Source organism: Euwallacea similis, chromosome 16, assembly GCF_039881205.1.
Source record: "Euwallacea similis isolate ESF13 chromosome 16, ESF131.1, whole genome shotgun sequence".
NCBI classification, from domain to species: domain Eukaryota; kingdom Metazoa; phylum Arthropoda; class Insecta; order Coleoptera; family Curculionidae; genus Euwallacea; species Euwallacea similis.
Window position 1 is genome coordinate 1,959,019 of NC_089624.1, and position 17,777 is coordinate 1,976,795.

Consider the following 17,777-nt stretch of genomic DNA (forward strand, 5'->3'; position numbering starts at 1 on the left):
TCTAATCAACTTTTCATAATACATGTTTCTTCTAAAATTAAAAATAAAGGTACTTTACTTATGAGCAATTTTCATCATTTTCGAATCTCTCCCATATGAAATGGCATATACAAATTTTGTAAACTGCGTTTTGAGGTTGCAGGAATGCGCAAACGTTTACCAGGAATGAAATTTTCCGATAAATTGAAATGGAAAAAATCCCATATGGTGCGTACTTTCGTCCGGTCGCTGTAGAACTAAAAGCATTACATCAATGGATTCAATTTGTGCTTTCAATAATAGTTAGATTTAGATTCGATAAGATGATTTCAATATATTTATGGGGAACTTGATGTTATTGTTAACCGAGTAATACCGGGTTAATTTTTTTTTATAGATAAAACAGTGGCGCAACACCTTTTTGTCATAAATTATTCAGTTTGCACACTATGCAGACGTTGGCGCGCTATTGGTGGGGTTCAAATTTAATTATTAATATTGAATATGCACTAAAATTTATCATTTGTGGTAATTTTATGGCAAATTTATTGTAGTTTTAAAGCTCCTTTATTATTTTAAATGAAAAGTTTCATTAGAGTATGTTAGAGGGTCCTAAAGCCTGAAACATATTTTTACAATAAAAGAGGCGATTTTTCAATGATACTTATATGTACACATGAGACTCTACTACCTTCCAGTTCCTAAGGGCAAAAATATATATATATATTTTTTTTTTAAACTTTATAAAATTAATAGAAATTATCATATAATTACTTGTATAAAATTTCGCACATGTTAAATAAATCATTTTATGGAAAACATCCAAAATTCTCATGAACGCGTGAAACGCTCTCATAGACATGTAACGTCACAAAGCGGGATGTTTTAACCAGGCAGCGCGAATCGCAATAAATTGCAAATTACGGGAGAAATTTAGTTTTTATCTGTTTATGTTGTCTTTTTACTACCTAATTGTGTGATAAATTGATTAGTGCTTGTGCTAAAAATGGAAAAAAGGTTTTCCAAAAAGTAAAAATAAAATGTGGGTACCCTTCAAAGTAGGGTCATTCTATTTAAATTCGTAACATTGCTGGGAGCTATATTACAGTGTTAATGGTATGTTAATGGTAGTTGTATACTGGTAACTCTACCTCTCATCTTCTGTTCAATTTCGAACGTTGAACTTGAGAAACTTCTTCTAATCTGATAAAATAAATATCAGTATTATAGTTCGATATATTGTAATTATCATCTTCTAATTACCACACGCTTGGCGTGAGTAGCCCGTCACAGCGCCGTCTATGACGAAAAACGCAGTGGAGGGGCGGCGCAATTATTCGACGCGCAGCTCTGCGTTTTGCATGTAATGAGTTTTATTCTAAAGCACGATCAGCGGTTTAAAGAAACAGCTCTCTATATGAACCTTAAAAGAGACAATTTGTCGATGATGCATTTTTGAAACCCATCACCTTTTTGTTGTTATAGAAAATTTCATCTCTCTGGGGGTCCACTAATAGCAATATTCCTTTGCTTTTGAAATACCTCTAATGTTGTAAACGAAAAGTTTGACTAAAGTGCACTAGAGAGCTCTAAGCTTGAAAGTATATTTGGAGAATAAAAGTGACTATTTTTAAAGGACACATTTTTGAGACCCAGCTAACTTTTTAGTCCTAAAGATAATTTTAACCTTTTTGAAATAATTTGAAAGAAAATTGCATCTACTTTTAAAATAAATATTTCTGCAAAAGAAACGTTTATTAAAAGTATGCTAAAGGGCTTTAAAACTTTGGTTATATTTAAAGCTGAGAGAAAATATCTGTTATAACGCATCTTTGAGACCCTGTTGCCTACGTCTTCTTGAAGATTGTTAGCTACTTGTTCTTGAAGGTATATGCATCCTTTTTGAGGATCATTTTATAACAAATTTTTTCTGCTTTCTCACAAATTTCATGAGCTTAGTTCTCGTTTGACTATGATGATTTCGCAATTCTATGCAGTGTAGATATTTCTTGGTGGTAATATCTTGAAAACCACTGGGATTAAACAAGTTGGATAAAAACGTTACGCCCCTATTCCGAAACAGATTAATATATTAAATATACGTTCTCTAGAATATTAGCCCTCGATAAAACGGGAACACTCATGAGGGTTTTTCTTTTTTTTTTTTTTAGGTTGTTAGAGGTTTGTTTGCGGAATAATGGATATTCCCAACCTGGTAAATGAGCAACTGCGATTGTTTTTCTTTTTTGTGCGAGATTGGGTCGGAAAAATGCAGTACACATCATATATGGGACGCAGTGAGCTTTGTTTGTTTGATTTCTAAAATAGAGAGGTTTCAGTCATATATGCGATTTTCTATGGTCTGTGTTCCAGGTTTATTTTTTCCACTCATAGGCATATTGTCTATATTTTATTATCCAACCGAAAAATGTTTTCCCTAATGTCGTAATCTCTAATCATATGTAAATGGACAAACTGTCGCCCGCTAAATTTGGTAATTGCTTTCACAGGACATTTTTTTGCCACCTTCCAAGTATGTTGCGACGATATCTTGGGAATCCCTGGAGCAATTGTCTTAAGAGATTTCGAAAATATATCTTCTCTTTGACACCCATAAGCCGACATAAACCGAGTTGTAATACATCTTTTAGTTTCTGAGATATGGGGTCACTATGATTTCTAATTTATGCGATTTTGCAAGCGCTCAACTCAAGATATCACAAATCGGCATTTCTGAGCCTCTATCAACTCCTTTAAGGTTGAGAGCTCAATATAGAACCTGTATCAACCCAGAAATGTTGAGTAGCAGCAGTGCAATTGATGCAGCGCTAATTATTGAACAGTTTATCGCTATTTTGGCTTTTAGGTTCAAGATATAGTAGAACTTAAATTTTGTTGATATGATTGAATCTATAGTATGAAAATAGTTTATGTAATGCAATTTGATAATCATGTTATTGTTAAAACGACTGCCAATGTGTGCTATAGTATACGGGAAAAAACGTGGAAAGTGTAACGCAGTTACTATAGAAAATCGGCAACTAGGGTGGCCAAGAAAAGCCTCGAGTGAGGGTGGAAACATCAGAGGCATGTCCTGGATGAGTTCAATTGATAAGAGGTCATAACGGGAGGTTCTTCGGAAATCTACAGGATTGAAATATTCATGAAGGATGTTATATCTGCATCATTTGTTTTTCCCTAGATTTGAGGAAATCCCAATTTGGCAATCTCGCTTTCGTGACACTACAAGAGTTTAGTGTACTGGACGATCGCGTCAGGTTAGCTCCATTTTCTTAGCTGGCTCGGCAGATTTGAATATGAAATGTGAAATATTTACCGATAGATAATTTACCATAGAATAAGTCTACAGAATGACATTAAAAAACTTCCGTTGAACTATAAATTTGCAGTCAGCGTCCGTCGATTATTCTGTTACACATCGACGGTCACCTACTTTTCTAATTCATATTCGGTGGGTGTGCTCTGTTTGTGGCCAAACATTGACTTATCCATTATAAGGCAGAGGCAGAGTTACTTTAATGTTATATTCTTTCTATTAGCACACGAGCCAGGGTGATTTAAAGGTTTACGGTGTTTATAATGATACAAAGCTAAAAGACTCTAATTGATTTTTCATTTGTAAAAATCATGTACTTAGGTGGAATAATACACCTATATCGAGCCAACCAAGGAAAAATGCCAGGGAGCTCGGTAAACTTTCCATAGAAACTAGGAAGACACGTGCATATAGAGTAGAAACTAACGGTTTGTAAACTTGGCACCATGATGATTTTCTGGTTATTGGGAAGTTTGAACCCTCCAGATGCGACCGATAGTGTACTAATAAATGATGATGAAGTTTAGATTTGAACTCGTGTAAATTAGATACTTAGAACAACAATTTATCTCGGAAAAGATTATAATGCTCTTGAAAGGAAAATTAAAGCGGTAGATTTTCATGTTGAAAGGAAAAATTAAATTCTTCTAAATAAATTAGCCATAAAAGATTCCATTTCGTCGAAACATTATATTTATGGGAAACAATTTCGAGAAAACGAGCGGAGACGGAAACTAATGAATACAGAATTGATAGCTCGAGAGCCTGTCACTTGAATATTACCGAAAAGTGAAGCAGAAAGCGGATCATTCACCAAGATATTGTAAACTACTGTTAAATATTTATAGTTCGGAGAACAGACATTATTTGAGATATTTTCTTGTTAACTTTCGAACCCGTAGAACGAATTTTTTCGCGGCACGTTTTCCCCTTTGTCTTAACGGCTTCCCATTTCCATTACAGTTTTATCGATCTGAGAAGTATCTCCGTTTTTCTTATATTCCCTACGTGCCCGCCACGGCTTTATCGTCGCAATATCTTATTATATAAAAAAGAGAAAAAATAGAACTTTTTGATTTTTTTGTTTCATGCGGGGGAACTAAATCGATTTGGGAAATTAGTAAAAAAAAATGGATTTTTGAACTTCGGGACTTCATCATCGCGAGGCCCGAACGACTGAAATAAACATCGATAAGAGAAGTTTCCAATTTAAAATTTTTGTTAATAACTTTTTGTTGCAAATGCCAATACGTCCATGGTTTTGCTAAACATTTTATGTATTCCTGGGGTGTGGTTATAGTTTATATTTGTGACCCAAAAATGGGATCATAATTTTTCATAGTTCGAGAACAATCCCATTTTTCAGTCAATTTATGTCTGCGATAGTGTTTATGGATGTTGGTCGTGAGGCGGAAATAAAAGCTTGTTTTCCACTGACTCTGAGTACAGAGTCTTACTTCAAAATTTTGAAATATTCTGTGGGGTTAGTGCCTAAAACCAAGTGAATGCCAGGAACCATTTTTGAGGGAAAATTGGCTTTAATTTTTGCAGATTTCATGTGCAGTCTCTGGTTTTCACATTTTGACGCAATTAGTAGCAGCACAGCTACGTTCTATTCTTTCCAATCTACCATTTGCAGTATTCACAGTCGCAGCAGTAAATGCGGTTAACGAATCTATAGCGGAGTTGCTACACTTTCATGATATCCTTTAGAAGTTGGTTCATGACGATTTTAATAAGAAAGCTCTCGTCCGGGAATTAATTAATTACTGTTCTCACACGAACCTCATTACACTTTCCGTTAAGTACCCTTTTGAAAAATCTTACTTGATCAATGCATTTTTAATTTTTCGCTTGAATTGAGTCACCATTTACGGACTTCCTGAGTACTTGAAAATTACCTCTAAAAAAATTTTTAAGTCTTCAATTTAAAGAATATTGCGTTGAACTAAAGTTATTATTCATATTTAAGTACAATGAATCTTGATCGAAAACAAATATCCTGGGAAGGTAAAACATCTGCCTTGTTTCACATTCGTATATTTAGAACCAAATTTCGTGACAATCCATCGTTGACTGATTTTTATGGCCGGCCTAAGCGGTGCTAATAAGTCAATAACATTGTTCCAAGGTAATCGCTACTTTATTATTATGTTTATTAGGTACGTCCTGGTGTATGTAGTAAAATTAATTAATTAATAACACTCCCTTTTGGGTCATTACTGACCGATACAAGATTGCGGTTCCTTATATCAAACAGCGTGTCCCAGGGGGAAATGAAAATCTTTTCTATCGTTTGTTAAAAAAAAACGTTAAAACACGTCGACTTTGATAGGGACGGGGATATTATTTGGTGAAAAAATTGTTTTCGAAATATTATCCATCTACCCCTGGATAACACCTCTTTTTAAATTTTTAAATTGGAACAGGGGTTGTGTTATACTTCGTTTGAAAGGTAATTTTGTTCTCTACATGGTCCAGCTTTTATTTTTTTATTTTTGTATGTCGGTCTCGTCGAAATTAAACAAAAGCCAAATAACTTGATTTTACTAATTTTACTGATATTTTACTTATTTTATCCTAAGAAATATTGAAAGTGACCTCTATTGACTTCCATGCACATGTACAGGTGATCTTCAAAACGCACGTTATCTAACATTTCTGATATTATTCATCTGCACTCTTCGACGATTCGGATACATAACTCCTCGAGGGAATTAGATTGTGTGTCATAGATTTTGATCTTCAAATGTCCTCATAAAAAAAATCCAGGGGACTAAAGTCAGGATATTTTGCGGGCCACTCCACTGGATCTCTTCTACAACAATGTTATCACCCAAAATCCCTGCCGAAACGTTTAATTTTTTAAGTTGTTAATTATGGGTATCTCGGAACAAATGAAGATTGACATCATTCCACTAACGACAGTTATATCTGTTAACTTCCCCATTTTAACAGAACGAACTTCTATAGGACAATGTTGTATTATAAAACAAATGTCTGTTTAAAGGTAACATGTTGTTAAAAGATTTGCAGAATTCTAATGGAAGGTCGAAATCACCCTCATTGAATTCCTATATTGTTTTTATGACGTAAGAATGGAATTTTACTTCTTTTAAAATTCTCTGGACAGTACTTTTTTAAACTCTAGATCCCCCAATAATCTTTCGTACAGACGTTCTGTTTTCCATTTAAACGGGCACCAGAAACGCGATTTAGACTTAATCATCTCTCATTGGGCGGTCAACTTAGTGTTTTTTATTTTGGACGGAACAAGTCTCACTTGATTTCATTAGCAACTTAGGTACATAAGAGGGCATACCATTTTGTCAGGATGATTAAATTGAAGACACGAGCTGCGGCTCTTGCAAAACAATTGTTTTTGTTTGTTATTCACGATCTCGATTTTTTCTTGTAAAATGTAAACCACTTTAATCAGATAAAAAAATTGAACGAACTGCAAAGTGATGTCTTTTCACGAAGTACTAAAACCACCGAGTGCAGTGAAAAATATCAATAAATTGTTCCTCCTAAAAAATTAGGGTTTATCAATTTTAAATGGAACGTTGGAAATGTCATTGTTATTGATACGTTTGGGACGTCGAGACATTTTGAGGCTAACTATACACTTTCAGCATTTATTACGATAACATTCATGCTTAAAATCAAGTTATTTGGTTTTTGTTCAATTTCCTGAAGATTGGCGTACAAAAATAAAAAATAAATGCTTGACCATCTGAAGGGTAAAATTACCTTTGAAACGAAGCATACTACAACCCCTCTTCTAATATGAAAATTTAAAGAGGGTGATTTCCAGAGATAGAAGGATGGCATTTCGAAAACAAATTTGTCACCAAATGACGTCCCCTTCCCTATCAAAGTTAACATGTTTTAGTGTTTTTCTTTTAACAAACAACAGAGAAGATATTCCGGGTTTTCCTTAGGACTTCCTGTACACTACTTGGACTTGCAGCACGGAATCGGTAATTTCTAAAATTTTGGCCAGTCCCAACTACATAATAACAATATGATTTTCGTCTTTTAATTCAGGTCACACCTTCTTTCATGTAATTTTAATGTGCGGTTCAGTTTGAATTTACCAATGAAACTAGTTTACGTACACTTCCAATTTGCTGTGAATTGAGGCGCATACAACAACTTTCGAGAGTTTAAATTCCTCGTGCAAATAATGCTCATTCACACGCGACAAATAATTAAAATTCCCCTCCTCGTTCTCCACTCGTCCTTACAATTTCTCACAAAAGAATTTTTTTTTCAGGATCAAACACAAAACCGACCGTAGCGATCCTCAACTGCATAACCGCGCGTCAGCTGTGCTTTAATGACAGTTCATGCTCCGCTATACTTGAAATTATCCCTCGAGTTTGCGGACCGGAAGTGGGTAAGTAATAACGAGTTTTTGTGCAGCTAAATACTTTAGGTATATCCTCGTGATGAAACCAGGGACAGTGTTGATTTCCTCTCTAATATAAACCGTTTTGGGCCATTTAAATGTGCAAAAATGCGCAACTTTCACAACTTAAAAATCTTGGTAGATTTAGATGTGATTGTCAATTGAATAGTGTGTAACCGCATCGTGTGTAACCGCATCGTGCATAACCGCATGGTGCGTAAGCAAATCGCGCGTAAGCTCATCGGGCGTATCCACATTCCTCTCGAGTGGCTAACTTGTCCTGCGGTCTGCATAGCCACTCAAGATTTTCTTATGCAAAGTAATCAGATAGTTAAGGTACAAGTGTTTAGTTCTCTTAAAGGTGAGGCACAGGGAAGTGACAATAAGCCACAGCCAGAATAAGTTTAATCACAAAAAATAACAATAAAATTTTCCTAGTGGCACAGGTTGAAAACGTTGAAAAAACACGAGTAAACTTAAAAATAATGAATGAAACCCGTTTAACTGCGTGCGAAAATCACTTTTCGCACTCCTTTAAGTTTATTAGGAATTCGCTCCCTTGTGTGAAAAATTCGAATTTCGAAATGCATAATAGAGGTGCTATTAAGTGCTTGAACCAATCCAAATGTAACATATTTTAAACTTTAGAAAATAGCGGATCCATTCCAGATCAATAAGACTAAACGAAGTGGGTCGCTATTTAAATATCGTCTATCTTCCACATTTAGTTTTCGTTTATATGACGTGCATAAATATTGAAGTAGAAAGCGTACTTCAAATACCTTAGAAAGTGGATATCTATTTTCCTTGTTCCTTTGTCGTTCCTCTAGGGAACTTTATTATGATCCATTTTACATAATACTCCGTTTGCGCCCTTTGTTAGAGGGGATCGAATACAACAATAAGAACCATTAGTAAATTTGTACGAATGAGCCGGCGTTATCTGGGCGAGCCTTATTTTTTGTATTTATTTGCTCTAAATTCTATCCGATGCTTGTTTACGTTTATTCTGTGATGTTCTTTGATCTTTTTGAAGCAGGTAATTGGCATTCGAAATGAGGAAATATTCGTCCTTTGGATGGGGCTTGTCAGATTTTCATAATGGGTTGTTTGGACGATTTTATTTCAACTTTTGTTTTGCAAGAAGTACGAGATGTATTTTCGACAAATAATTTTCATATTAATAAATTCATAATTGAAGACATGTCCGTATTTCTTATGCTGTTGCCGTCTTCTTAGTTCCTATTATTAGAATTTCTCAATATGGAGATTGCCGTTATGGTATTCGCATTTAAATTAAACCACGTGCAAAAGTACAAGTAGATGCAATTCTTATATCCCTGCAATCTCATATCTTTCTACAAAAATGAAAAGATCTATTTTTCCTGATTTTAAAGTTTGAATTATTTATATGTTTTTTCAAGTTGGTTCTCAGGAATGTAAACTCAAGTATTGAGTAATAGTAAAAGAGATTAAATTTTAAAAAATTTCAAAATCACGTTTGAAAAAAAATATATAAGTCACACTTTCAGTTACACTCTTTGAGTGCGGCATCAAACAGTATTGACCATTCCAAATGCATTATCTCTACAAAATACTACAAATATATTTACCAGAAATGTATCCTGTTTCTCTAAAGTTCGATATTAGGCCCTAAAGGATGCATCATGGATTGTACTATTCCTGTGAGAATGCTTAAAAGAGCCTTCCCTTCATCTTATGTTCAGGGCGAAGAAGAATTGAAGGAGGATTGTTCATTTTTTTTATTTTTGGTTAGGGAATAACACCTTACAGACAAATAATCCTCTTCCCCCCTTCCTACTTGTATTTCAGCTTTTCTGTGAAAATAAGCCTGTAGTTAAAGTTAACAGAATATTAATAATTAAGTCTTTAGGACGAAAAAAGGAAGATGAAAAGTTCTTTTAGGCCCTTTGAAGTGCTTTTTATTATTTCATCAAATGCGATTCCCTTATATGTACCTTGTGTGTAATGAACGACCAATCAAATTTGAATACTTGACCGATTCCAAATGTTTAAGTTAGTAAAATTTTTATGAAACATATTATACAGAGTGCCCGGAGATTAGGTGACTTCTGATGTCTTCAATTAAAAATAGTACTAGTTTGCTATGCAAACTGAATTCCAAAAATACCTTGTTACAGAGATATAGGACGTTAAACCTACAAATTTTAAAACTTTTATATCAGAGCCCCAGTTTTTGAAGTATGAAGTTTACGTATCTACGTTATAAGTATGTACACTCTCACAATCTTTATGACTAAGATTCACAAATTGTTCTCAAAATCTTCAGGATAGTTCTCTTTCGAGGTCAAGATCCCTTTTAACGCCCCAAACTTTTTTGTCGCATTCTATTGACCATCCAACTTGAATTTCTTATTTGAAAGGCCACAATGGACCTGAAAGTCCTTACTAGACCAGGAGTCAGAAAATACACTTAGGATCTATAATGACCAGGGCCATTATTTACTCGTTATCGTTCTTGTAGCTCTAACAAATAACACAAAAAAAAAAACAACACAAAACGTTCAATTTGCATATTAAATAACTTTTTTCCTGACCTGATGAATCGCTTTTCGTAACATATTTCGAGATATTTGAAAATTCAATATAGTCAATCTAAAGGATCAATAGTCATAATGATTCCTAACGCGGGAAAGTCTATGGAATTCAAATTGTACATATGTTACCCAAGGGCAGGATGTAATCTTAAAAAAATAATAAGCACAAGGCAAATAGCTGTGAATTTCTTACGTTAGCAGCAAACATGCCCTGAAAAATTAATGCTTTTTCAGATTCTCATACGAGAATGTGGAGCAGTCAAGCAGAAATTGGCTCAAATTGGAAGGGTTCGCGAGAGAAAGACAAAAACGTCAAAGGAGCTTAAGATGCATAATTTACACATTTAAATTCTCATTTCTGACAAAACAAAATACACACACGGTTCACATCTTCACTGAACTACTATTTGTCGCAGGCCGAAATTTTGCCCGATTCAAAGGTGACAAATTAAATTATTACTTAATGGGCTAAAAGTTACGAAAAATGTAATAAAACAAACTAAGTAAAAGGGACAATTTCAAGCTGGAGCCGGAATAACACCGACCAGAATGGCTCCATAAATTATTCAAGTTACCTTATTGATCCATGGCAACTCCTTCTCTCCCCCATGTGAATTTTAGCTGCTAACCATTTTACGTTTCCAAAAATACCTTCGTCTGAATGTTGTAACTTTAATTTGGGATCATCAGTGGGGTCCCAGATTAGCTTTGATTCAGGGGGAAGTTGATATGCCATTGTTTACGCGTTCTTCGGTGGTGAATCTCCTGTTTGTTACCGTTAGAATGAGTTGCCTAAATGGCCAGATTATTGTCCTTATGTTGCCTCGGGGATGCATTGTAATTAGATAAATAAACCGGATGATTACACAGTAACCGTATTACTTTTACGTGAAATGGATGCTAAAAGAGAGAGGAATAATTGTTACGCAAAATTTAAGTTCATTAGTTTATAAACTGATATGGGTGATGAGTTTTACGAGAGTTCTGTAATGAGTTCTGCCTGTTCAATCTGTTCACGGACTTGGCTCGAATTATTCATACGTTTATTCAGTTTATATTAAGCAAATATTCTTGGTGTCCCTGTGCCTAGCTGTGTTGGAAGCTTTAATATCCAGGGTAATCTGAGCCGTTCAACCAATTCTACTGTATGGGTAGTAATATCTTCTTGGAATTATTACAATATTGAAAACAACCCGCCACTCATCACTGACTTTATTAAGTATTAAAGGGATATTTGCGGATTTGTTCATCGCCCTTTATTACTTTCATTTTTCATTATGCCACATTTGCTTCAAAATTTATTTTTGAGAAAATATCGTTCGGAAACATGCAGCTTTTGATCCTTTTAAAGCACATCATTGCTTTTTTATTGGAAATTGAGTAGTTTTCTTTATATTTTCTGACAATATTGTTTGGCACGAATTCCTAATTTTGAAGTAAGAAACATTTCAACGAGAAAGCATTAGAAAAATTATTGCAACAATACCAGAATACTTGAAATTATAAAAAAGTAAACAACTCAGGAAAAGAGGTCCTTAAATTCCCCAAACTCAGATGAAACCTTCAAGATGCCTAGAACTTGACTACAGAACGAGTCTCAGAAGTTCAACAAAACAATTTTGATGATTCGTGAGTTTAGTTGAAAATCAAATCGAGGTGTCGGGTTGTCGATTATCTTCTTCGAAATATCGACTCTTGATGCTTGATATGTCGGGGGCAGTCGTATCTGTGATCGAAATCAAAATTACTTAACCGTAGGTTACGTTATCTCTTACCCTTCAATTTAAATTTATTCCAACTCTTTTTATTCTCGAATAATTCCGATATTTGGAGAAAGAATCACGAGAGCTAGAAATCTGAAATAATCTCCATTGCTGAGAAAAAAGAAAGTTAGCTTAAGGGCTCAAAAGAAACCGTGTTTACTCTCATCGGGGAAACCTGGGTGCAAGATTAATTATATTCTTAAACCATACGTGATGTCCCACAAAGTAAGGGAACTTGAGAGTTATAGCGTCTAATAAAATTACGTTTTGGGACACCCTGTAGGCTTTTTTTTCTTTTCTTTTAAGTACCTCCATTTTTTTATTTATTAATTGGAGTCACGATGACTGCTCTCATATCTCATCGTAGGCATTCATATTATTTTCTTTTTTGAAGGTATTCGGAAAAATAATTACAATTTTCAGACCCATTTTGGTTGAACGTTGATTCTTAAGAGGAATTTCAATTGAAGAAATTATATTTACAGGCCTAAGACCTTACTACAGGGTCGTGCCCCTGTAGTGGGATGTATGGGGAATTGGGCAGGATAATTTATATGGGTTCAGCTAAACTTCAGTATATAAGTGTAAATACCAAGCTACGAATGCCTTGACGGTGCGGGCTGAAGAACACATAAAAATGCCAATCACCCATGAAGGAAGAAACATAATAAAAGTTAAAGTAATGCGACACTTTAGATTTCTGGGTGTTCTGGACATCGTTAAAGGATTCCGTGTTGGGGTTTCGAAAGTAACGCCACTGAAAGTAATCAAAAATTCATGGAAGGAAAAGGGATATCACTCAATTGATATTGAGATCATGTGTGACCATAGGAAAAAGTATTTTCCATTAGTTTTTTCAGTCTCTTTTCTTGAGTATACAATATACCTTCACTATATTTCTTTTTTATAATTGTGTTTGCACTACAGCCTTAAAAAAAATGATTTGATTGATGTATATTGCGAAGAACTAATCTAATTACACCAAAAGTAACCCATCTCTGAATTGTTGGTTTAAATTGACTGCGCAGCGAATGTGTCTTCAGTCAAAAAAATACATCGTGAGCAAGAAAAGAAATTTTTGATCATGGCTTAGTCCTAAAATGAAAAATCTAGATTAATGTTAATTATTAGATAATTAGAATATTTTATAAACTAGAATAACTAGAATATCATATAAAGCTCCGGAAACTTTAAAAAACCTAAATGTAAAATTTTCAGAAGATGAGAATCTAGCTGAGTTTACAAATCAATGCTGACGTTACGCGTAAAAACGCTTTGTAGTCAAATTTGGACCAAAAATTTCAGAATCATAATTCTTGCATTTACGGCAACTTATTAATTAGTTCAATCATGGACTATCATATTCAGCCTAAGAAATTGATTCCTCTTATCCCCTCCCTTACCGAGCCCCCCTACTTATATATACTCTTACCAAACCAAATCACCCGAAAGGATCAATTTGCCTATCAAAAGATAAAAAAAGGATTTTACGAAAATTGGAAGATTACGTGGCGATTCTCTCTACAAATCTAATGGTTCCTTATATCGAAATCTAAACATAAATCAACCTGATTTTCGGGTGTATATAGGGCTTTATCAGGGGTTGCAGGACATTCGGTTAGCTCAACCGGCCTGATTAGAAAACTCTAGAAAAGGAAAATGTTGGTAATGCGCAATGCTGTGAGGTTCTATAGAAATATGCCTAATTGAGTATCTCAAGAAGCATAAATTAGTACGTTCAAAGCCTAAGAAATAAGCTGTCGAATATAGAGCGCTAAAGCCTTCTTTCCGGAAACAAGTTTTCAACTCATTTATTACACTTTTGCTGCATAAAAAGGCTACATGTAAGCACTTTTCTTTACATTCAAACCCGAAGATTTTTAAATTAGCAGTTTCTTAGCCTCAATGCTTTCGGTCATGCCCCCTCAGTATATCGATTGGTAGAGAATAAAGAGAAGGTTTTTGCCTGACAATGGTGTAAAAATGTAAATTTGAGAGTTGTTCAATGCAAACCGGTATTATTAGGTGTAAATCTCTCTAAAATTTCAACCGGAGTCTAGCTTTAGGACCTAGACGACCGGGGTTTCCCTCTCGGGTTCGAGTGTCGGAGTTTTCCCTTCGGACCTGAACGCCGGGGTGTCCTTTTCAAACCTGGACGACTAGTGTCCACGGTCGAATCGGGCGAGTCGGGGTTTCCCTTCGACCTAGATGGCCACTGTCTTTGGATCGGAGTTGGATGGCCGGGGTTTCCCCGTTGACAGTTGCTAATGAATGCACTTTGTAGAATTGCAGCAATCATTCGTATTACTGGCTCGATCTTTTAACTGAGTTGCGAAATTAAGGTAGCTGCTTTCATTACGTAACTAGTTACAAAAGGTTACTCAGCTGTTTCGACTACGAAAACTGCAACTTTGTTTTTTGTTTTTGTGAAGAAACATATTTAGATACTCAAAGAGCGCATGCTTTGCCGATTTCTTACAAGTGAACGAATTTAATTTTGAAATGGAATTTTTTTTTACCTCGTGTACCATGTGGACAATCGAACGTGAATCGTCCATAAAAGGGACCGAGAGGGAACTTCAGAAAATTTGCTTGGTACTGAAGAAATTCGAAAGTTACCAATTTGAACCGTTCGAAAACTTACATCATATCATAGAACTGTTGCAAAATTGGTGTGTGCTTCACTATTGGACACTTAACGAATCAGAAGCTAATGCCACTTTCGAAGTCTTTGATTAAGCTGCCGGATATAAGACCCCAAAGTCCTACTCTGCTAACTTTTCCCCTCATTTATTAGAATTTTTCCAACAAAAAGCCTACACGTGAGCATTTCGCTTACCATTCAAAACCGAACTCGGTGTCAAAACCAAACAGTTTTTCTTAAGCTTAAACGTGACCAACGAAAGTATAATTTGCATGTAATAAAAGAAAATGGGTCTTGAAGAATAAAAGCTGCCGGCCAGTGTCACACACAAAACATTCTTGTGAGCCTAATGAACAAGCCTCCAAAAAATCTTGAACATTTCCATATTGTCTTTCGTTTATGCGGAGAAATGAATACAAAAACCACATAACCGGACTTCGGCTTACTAGGAATGTCATTTGGATTATAAAACTTTCCCTCCGTCCCTGGATTTTAGTAAGCAGATTTAATCGATAGCCTCAACATATAAGGGCAAGTTATGTGCACGACGTAAAAGAATTATTGATTAAAGCTATGTAGTGTGCAAGTTCATTTTTATATTTTCCAGGCAGAGCCTGCCTAATTGACTTCATGTTGATGTAAGAGACTTGAGGTCTCAGTAAATTTTACATTACGGTTACGTAATACATTCGGGACGGTTTCCAGTGTAGACTATAGGCGAAAATGGTCTATAAGAATGGGTTTGGCAAGACAATCTTGATAACGTTCTAGGATAGGATCGCATTGCACTATAGGGATGTCAATAAATTGCCCTCTCGGCTCACTGGGCGAGGTGGTTAGGTAGAAGTAAGTGGATAGCTCATTAAGATATTCGAGACTTTGTGTTCAAGTTTGGAACTTAGTGGGGCATCTTATTTTAATGTTTTGCAGCTTTGTTTTTGTTTTGCAGTGAGACCGAATTAGAAGAGATACACTGAGCGGAGGTGAGCAGGGCATTTAGATAATTTATGTAACATATAATTGAACAAAACTTTTTAATCTAGGTAATAGCATTCGTGCTCTTGTTAATTCTTTTTCCAAGCTGCTTGGAATTCTGTACCTACGGATGCAAGCCAGACATTGCAAACTGGCCATAAATAATCTCCTCCGAATCATGTAAGTAATTAAGATAAAACATCTGGGAGCAAGCATCACACAACAGAGGCAGAAAAGCGGAGGTGTGCAGCCCCGCTTTCGCAATAAAGCAATATGGAAAAATAATAGAAAATGAAAAGGAATCAAATTCAGGATAAATCCCAAATCTGGGAAATTCCCCATGAAAGAGTGTTAGTTCGGGTTAGTTAGGGTCCCAATACAGTGTAGGAAAAGATCGCAGGAAGTGCACAAAAGGAATAAAGCGTCCGAGTAGAAATCGAAAGAGGGTGGCTATCCGGAGGTATGCGTTGATACTAATTGGCTTAATCGAGTATATGTGCGCACAAAGTATATCATGCTGCATCGCCGAAGACAGACGCACATGCGGATGAATCCTGGAAAAAATGGAAATAAATAAGCACCAGCTTAGTCGATTGAGGGAAAACCTAAAGTTTCTCCAATTTTAGTGTTGAGTGCAGGATTCGCACGGCAGCTTCGCCACGGATACCTGCTGTGATTTACCCAGCCAGGAATGTCAAAACGTGAAAAACGTTAGTGCAGATGAACATAAAAGCAAAACAATATACATTCAGGGAAATTTTCTTATTTTTACCATAATTTACTATACTATATTCGCAGATCCAAATGGCAGTCTACGGGAAACGCCCTGTAGATTCTCGCAGTCGGTTGGCTCATTTAACCATGCAGTCCCGAATCACGCAGCTAAATTCAAATGTCGAGCCAAATATCTCATAAACTCCGTGAGCTGCGAAGATTTTTTTTTTAACTTGGACACTCTATATCTGGGGAACGAAGCGTCGCCCAATTGTTGGCTTCAGTTTCGCTTCGGTCTACAATCTCTGGGCTCAACACAAAAAGACCCACTTTTACTCCTAGTAACATACTTTACTATTAATCCTTATCCGCCCTACAAATCGTTAGTTCGACGGTGGGTTAATGCGAATCGGTATACTTTACAAACACAATAGTATTCTTCTGGAACACTTCACAAAGTGTTCCGGATAGTAGGGTGTGAAGTTTACACTTCACATAAGTGACTTAAAACATGTGATAAAGTGAATAAGAGTTATGTACCCACCGTAACCGCTATTCAATTATTCGCTAAATAAAATCTCCAGAAGTCATCGAAACCTGAAGCATAAAATTCTATGTAAATTTATTTCAAAGCAGACGTTGAAGGAATACTAAAGCTGTATTTATATTTCTCTTAAAGTCGATTCAACGGAGAGTGGAACGATAAAGTTCATTATCTGTGAGGGAATTTGGATTTTCTAAACTTTAGCGACTTTTATTCCGAAGGATTTTAAGTTTGTTTCCTATTTTATTTTAAAGCTCCAAGATTTGCGGAGATCATTACTAATGGAAGATAACATTGCAGTGCGGGCTCATTATAGCGGTATTTTTAAGAACAAAGAAATTATGGTTAGAGGATTTCTAGTTCTCTTTCATCAAAGGGAGGGTTCATCTAGGAGCTGATATAAAGTTGGTCTATTCTCCGGGTTTTCCCAGAAGGAAATCAACACGAAATTGAATCCCTGTTAAGTCGCAAATAAAACTAGAACGGGAGGGCAATGTTAATTAGCAACGTTATCTGTTTCAGTTGCTTGTTCTACAGTAACGGTGACGAAATGCCAAGCGGCCCTACGCACCCTTCAAGCGTTTCCCTTTTTCAAGCCGACGTGTCTTTGTCGGGAGCCCCATGTGGATCCCGAGTGTAACTCCTTCAGGGATTTCCTATTCGATCACCCCTGTGTGTTTGTCAAGGAAAAAGGTACGTAGACATTGTTGTCAATCTGAGAGAGAACACTTTATGTCCGTCTAATAAAAGAAATGCTCTTTTCGGAGTAAATCGACTGGATGCTATACGAAGGACTTACTTTTGGTGATTCTCACGAAATTGGAATCT

At 35.7% G+C, this 17,777-nt stretch overlaps 1 protein-coding gene across 4 annotated transcripts in view; it reads left to right on the forward strand.

Moving 5' to 3' along the window:
• Positions 1-17,777, forward strand: part of Gfrl (Glial cell line-derived neurotrophic family receptor-like) — an 89,443-nt gene that overhangs the window by 40,976 nt on the left and 30,690 nt on the right. For all 4 annotated transcript variants that reach the window (XM_066397883.1, XM_066397882.1, XM_066397884.1 and 1 more), the window contains 2 exons: positions 7,596-7,718; positions 17,472-17,642. In XM_066397883.1, the coding sequence (XP_066253980.1) occupies positions 7,596-7,718; positions 17,472-17,642 (294 nt within the window). The remainder of the gene's footprint in view (positions 1-7,595; positions 7,719-17,471; positions 17,643-17,777) is intronic.